At 35.9% G+C, this 6439-nt stretch overlaps 1 protein-coding gene across 1 annotated transcript; it reads right to left on the bottom strand.

Moving 5' to 3' along the window:
- Positions 1-2917: 2917 nt before the first annotated feature.
- On the bottom strand, positions 2918-6134 carry LOC114721896 (serine/threonine-protein kinase BSK2-like; the record flags this gene model as incomplete). Its single annotated transcript, XM_028907791.1, is given in 9 exon segments — positions 2918-3333; positions 3583-3696; positions 4286-4311; positions 4314-4443; positions 4572-4760; positions 5146-5231; positions 5643-5748; positions 6002-6042; positions 6045-6134. Coding segments are annotated over 9 exon segments (1034 nt in total), but the record flags the coding sequence as incomplete, so codon positions are not given.
- Between the last annotated feature and the right edge of the window lie 305 nt (positions 6135-6439).

Raw genomic sequence — 6439 nt, 5'->3', positions numbered from 1 at the left:
TCACGTGCAATCTCCTTAGTGGCCTTCTTGCTCGGTGACTTGTTATCCATATAACTTCTCTCTTCTTCCTAAAATTCAAATCTCAAAATTTCAGATTCAACGTGTGCCTCACTTCCCCCCTTCAAATTAATGCTATCATATTCGTATTCGTATTCGTATCAGTATTAATATCAATTTCAAGTCTGCTCTTGGCTTCTGCAGAAACCCAGTTTACGGAATTTGTCCACTGTGCATAACAATCACTCATACACCAATTAGATGAAAACACGACTCCTAATGCGTCGTTCAAAAAGTCATCTTAGTCGACATGAGGATGAGCAGTGCCGAAGAATAATAAATCATGAATATTTGAATACGTCTGAAACCAGGCCAAAATGTAACATTTTAGAAGTACCAGCTGCAGGATTACTATTTACTCAATCGGTGAAAGAGAACCCAACAAGAATTCGCACTGGTAATCAAATTAATCATTGCGAAGGAGATCCCAAATCTTATATGCAAATATATATATATATTCCTTTTAATCTATCTTTCCAACTTAACAGTTATTCATGATTCATCATGCTTGAAACCCGTCATAAACCCATCCCACTTTCCCCACCTTGCTTCGCATTCCGCCGGGGTCAGAAAGAGGGGTGCAAAATCTGCTCTACCAGCCCAGAGTCCAGGTTAATGTGAGAAACAAGCTGGCTTTTAGTTAGTTAACAAACAACAAATAGAATGAGAAGGATGGGAAGCAATGAGGAGGATTAAGAGAGACACCATTGAAGACTATAATTTCTCATCATGCACTTGAAAATCGATATATAAATATTTAACCAAAAAAATCCCAAATAAAACCAACCCAAAGATTAAAAGCATATCTATGAACAGTTCAATTTGTTTCGCTAGTTTCTTCTTTTTTTCCTAACCTTCTTCCTTGATGTTATATATTTCTATCGGCCCAGGTCGTATGATCAGGTTGATTGAATTCTGCGAACCCAATCCTTCAGGCCAAAATCCATTCAAGCGCAACAAAATCCAACCAAGCGGGATGGTTTGGTTTGATTTGACGGGTTCGCAACAGTTTACGTAGCTATCGGAAACACGGTATTTCAATTGATTTTGCACTTCCCCGACCAGGAATCAAATAAACCCTATGTTTCGATTTGTTTGAAACAGACTCCATCCGAAATAATCACCGGAGAAAGGTTAAACATTTTAATTTGACATTAAATCAAAGACCAAACATGGATCTCGTTCCTCTAATGCTCGTAATATCGTTCCCAGATGCAAAGCAAGCAGAAAGCGAACAGACAGAGAGTCAGATGCATAAACCCGCAAGGAGAGATTTCTCTCTGGAGGAAAAATCAGGGAAAACTAGAGATCATACCTTTAGGATCTTGCCTTCGAAATTTAGGAATGCGTCTAACTTCCTCTCCCTGGCCCTCTGCTCAAGTGACCTAATTGTTCGAGCTTTTCAAGAAAACTACGGTCTTGCCACGACACTTTGGGAAAAGTTGGCAACTTGCTCACGCCTCCAGAATTTTCTGAAAATAACGGCCTCCACTTTGGGCTTTTGTCGGCCCCCACCTTTTTAAAAAAAATAATAATTAAAATTAGATTAGTATATCTAAATTTTAATATTTTTTTAATATTTAAATCATGTTAACATATATTAAAAATAATAAAAAATTACATTGAAAAAATGAGTGAAAGAATTAAAAACTTACAAAGATTTTAAGAATATTTCATATTAATTTATAATTTATGGCGATGTCCGGGGAGTTGGTAATTTTGGGTCTTTCTTAGGTATGTTTTGGACCCTAGCAGATCACAAGGAGTTGCTTTTAAAATTGACGTGGTCTCATTATTTGGTTGTATCGACAAGTCAACATATCAATACACAAAATATTAAATGCATGTAATAGAATTATAAGAAAGGAATAGTAAATTTTAAGCCTAGAGGTTGAATTTTACTTGTGATTTTATCTCGGAAATCCCTGGTTTTTTAATGATATAATTTTACTCATAATATTTTTAGATAATTTTACTCCTTATTTATTATGGATAAAATTGTACCATGAAAAAGGTTAAGGATGAAATTGCATAAGAGAAATAAGTTCGGAGTAAAATTACACCTTCATCAAAAATTCAAAAAAAAAATAAAAATTATCTGTTTAAAACAAATATTATTTTTTGTCCATGTTCAATTGTTCATCATAGTTGGTGTTCGCGGGGAAAACTTTTTTGTGGCGTTGGAAAAGAGTATCATGTGCCCTCAAAAGGAGGAGATTGTTTTCCCCATAGCTTTTTAATTTTGCAGGAATAATAAAATTTCTGCCCAACGCCTAACCAAATGATTAATAATTCTATAATAAAATGCAAATTTATCAGAGTCCATCTCAAGAAACAGTAATTTTAACCTTAAAAAAAAACCCTCTATACAACACCTACAAAATTAATCTATTTATGCTTTATTATGAATATACTGTTCACTCTAAAAAAGGCTACAAATAAATATTAATTCACTATTTAACAATATTTCAGGAATTATAAATCTAACAATATTATCATTGTCAAATTTTAAATTGGACCGCACATTTTTCAAATAAACAGTTTAATATAACTTTTTTGAAAAAAAAAAGGTCAATAATTTATCACCGTATTTATATAATGTAAAGATGAAAAAACTAAATAATTAAGTCAATTGTAACAAACTTTATCAAAGGATATCTAACATGCTTTTAAAATTATTTGAATTTGAAAGACAAGTAACTAAGTTGTTTCAAAATATTTTAATATAACCTAACAGTGTGAAGACTCTGTAAATGAAGGTCGCCAGCTCGATCTTAATTATAATCTCAGACCGTTAAAACCTACCCTTCTAATTCACTAAAAAAAACCTGAGAAGATAAAAGGAATTAGGAGGCAGCAGTAGTGAAAGTGAGCGGAAGATCAACTTATTTGATCTGAGGAAAATTCAATCTACAGGACTCATCTGTAAAAGGGAGAATCTATACTTGATATTGCACAATGACACCTGAACTGGTCACTAACTTCCTAAACTAGCGCCTTACTAATTAGCAAAATAAGCACAAGTTAACCACGCCAACTGTTAGACCGCTTGGCTTCAAAGGCAGCTCCATCATTGAGCATATCCTGAGCATCAGTCTCCATTCCCAGCTTGGAGAGAGCAAGGGCCTGCAGGTAGAATGCTGTTGGCCAATCAGGAATGCACACCTGTGCCTGCATTGCATCCCGTAACGCCAGTTCTGCCTGCTCGTTCATCAAGTATGAGAACGCTCTTCTTGCAAATACAGTAGCCGAAGGAACCGACATCATCACCACCAACTGTTCACAACAAATATGTCTTCCACTTTCAGACCATGTTCACCTTTGCATTTTATAATCTTAATCATCAATCATCCAGTACTTTACTTTGATTTATTCCTCTTCAATGCTCAAAATGTTATGGTATGAGATGTTGAAAGATATGATCTTTAAGCAGGGCAACTAACCCATGAAAATGAAGGAAAAGAGTCTTTCTTTCCCTCCCTTTTCTTTTCTTTTCTTTTTTTTTTGGGGGGGGGGGTGCTTTACCTTAGAATAATACTCAATTGCGTTCTTGAAATCCTTGTCTCTGAATGCAATGTCCCCAAATTTTTTCGTGTTCAGGATCTCTTGCACTTGTTGTGTCCATTCTTGGAACGAAAGCTGCAAGGTTACACTCAGAAAGTAGATAAGAACAAGCACAAAAACAAGTTGGCATAATAGCCAGAAATTAACAAGCGAGGTTTACACTGTTTAATCTTGGGTCTCAGATACAATTAAACATTCCTATTTTACATGCGCATTCATGCCACTCAATAACACTAGCGTGATGAGGTAAAATGAATACTACCTATGTTATATGAAAACACAAAACAGTAAAAGAGTAAACAAACGATTAAAATAAAACCAAGGACCTCGATAAGTAGATCGATATATGGGGTCCCATGTGCTGCTCACTACAGGCAGATATTTTGCCGAGGCATCCATGCAAAATATTGGTAACCACCAGTAGAATGCAATGATAAATGATTGCGCGGATGAGAAGGAATAAGTCCCAAATGATAATGTAAATAAGATACATGCATCATCAACTAAATGAACCAACTTTGTTTATTTGCATATTCACATATCCAATTAGTATACCGCTTTCTCTGTAATGAACATGTGATCACCCAAGCTTATTGATTTGAACACAAGAGTCCACCAAACATAATCTCAAATTTGAAGGCAAAACATTGATGATTTGACAGACCTCATTCTCAGCACCTTCTTCATCTTATAACCTGTTTTTAGCAATATATCATGCACAGCTGTGAGATCCATCCTTGCACAAGCCTTTCCTAGGGGTGACAGCATGGTTGGTAGCACCGCTGTGTTTTTAGTTAGGCCCATCAACACATGAGATGCTACCTGGAAGAAAGTGGAGAAAATCAACAGAAGGAATAAAAGACTTGAATTGTGATGGGAGAATTAGAAAATGAAGTTGAACTGGAATGGAGACTAAGCTTAAAATTTAGGGGCACAGTAAAAAAACAAACCTCTTTCTGCTTTTGAAGAGGTGCAACTGCTGTAAGAAGAAACTTAATATCTGGGCGTTCTCTAGCCTCAAACTGAAGACATTTTGAAGCAAGCTCAACCAACTTTGTAGCATCATCATTTGCGTATTGCCCTTCTAGCGACGAGTCCATCAGCAACAAGGCATTTTTACCTCTAATCAGATCAAGAGCCTGAAGGAGAAAATCAATCTTCTTAGCAATTTTCATACCCTTGGGTTCAGCATACATCATATGATTAATTGTGCAGCATGAATAGGGATCTCCATTGCCAATAGATTGAAGATGATAACAAATTCAATAATACAGTTTTTTGAGGCTATTGGAATGTAAACAAGAAACCATCTTCAAATGCAGTAGTAAAAGAGGCGATCTAGAAGTGATGATCAACTTCTACCATGCGTATTTTCAGCTAAAAGTTGCATCAAATAAAGCATTATGCACACCCTTTATGGCCAAAAGACAGGGGATAGAGTTTCTGACTCAGTTTGTTTTACAAATGCAAAAGATATTTGGTAAATATTAGCGACAAGAAGGGTTGGAAGGGATGGTAACATACATGGCTTGGAGGAATATGCTTGCCGCTCAAAAGATCCAAAAGAACTGTTCCATAACTGTAGATTACACTCTCTGGAATAATCCTGCCTGCAAGGGTTGTAAGTAATCAGAATCACTGGACAGAAAACCTCATAACTCGTCAACCATCCCTCAGTGTATTTGTTAAGTAACAAGTACTACTATATTCCCATAAATAACGTTTAGTAAGCACAACACAAAAATCTCAAGCAAAATGACGTTCAAGATCTTCTGATCATTAATGGAATATTGAGTTCTAAAAGCTAGAGAGCCACAGACCAAGCAAGAAATTCAATTAAGAAATCCTTCCACAGCAAAAGCTTGTGTTTAGTGACATTAGAGATGTTCAATTAAAAGAATGACAGATCATTCGCCCATGTACATAATTCACGTCTAAAGTTGCAGCTGGAAATTCCATGGGAAGCATAAAATTATAGCTTCGATCAATGTAGGTTGTCCGGAAAGATACATGCTCAATACCTGTCCGCAAAAACTCAGGTGGAGTATATGCTAAGTTGGTACTGTAGCTTTTCCCATCTCGACTATTTTTCATAAGCCCGAAACTAGACAATCGGGGGTCGCCTTCCTGACAAGAAGTAGATCAATCAGCATCAAGTTTGCCTCATTGAACCAAAAACAAGTTTGCTTCAAAGGAATAGCTTAGATATTGTCTGCTGAATGATACTGAAAGCTTTTATAACATTAGCAGAGTGCAAACTTATGCTTACAGCATAGATATAACTAAACGACAAAGATCCATCAATGCAAACAATGTCTCATGACAAAGACAGCAAGAATAAATAAACATACCAAACAAACAACTATGTCTCAAAGCTTACCTCATCGAAAAGAATCCTGTATGCATTCAAATCATGATATATTTGCGATTTTCCATGCTACAATGATCTAGTGCCTGGGCTACATGGTATGCAACTCTTACACGCATTTCCCATGGCAACGGCTGCTTGTCCCCTACAGCACAAAAACCAGGTATGCTCTAAGTTAGGAAATAATGAACAATTAAATAAAATTCAATTTAAAAACCAAAGGTTGCAAAACTAGTTATCAGAATGTCATTAACAAGTGCAGGAAATGCTGTTTTTTTTACTTATTTTAGTAGTCATAAAATGCTTTCTTCTCCCCTGAAAAAAATACTCTTCTTCCTTCTCTTTAAGAGGAAGAAGGATTAGCGTTGGTCAGTAAGACAAAACAGGACATAGTATTGGCGAGGTGAAAAATAAATGGACATACACTTTTTAGCAAGACAGTCGAAGGAA

Source organism: Neltuma alba, unplaced genomic scaffold (assembly GCF_004799145.2).
Source record: "Neltuma alba isolate B1F8T4 unplaced genomic scaffold, ASM479914v2 tig00002296_pilon, whole genome shotgun sequence".
Classification (NCBI taxonomy): domain Eukaryota; kingdom Viridiplantae; phylum Streptophyta; class Magnoliopsida; order Fabales; family Fabaceae; genus Neltuma; species Neltuma alba.
Note: the sequence above shows the minus strand (reverse complement) of the source record. Positions and strands in the feature narration are given on the sequence as shown.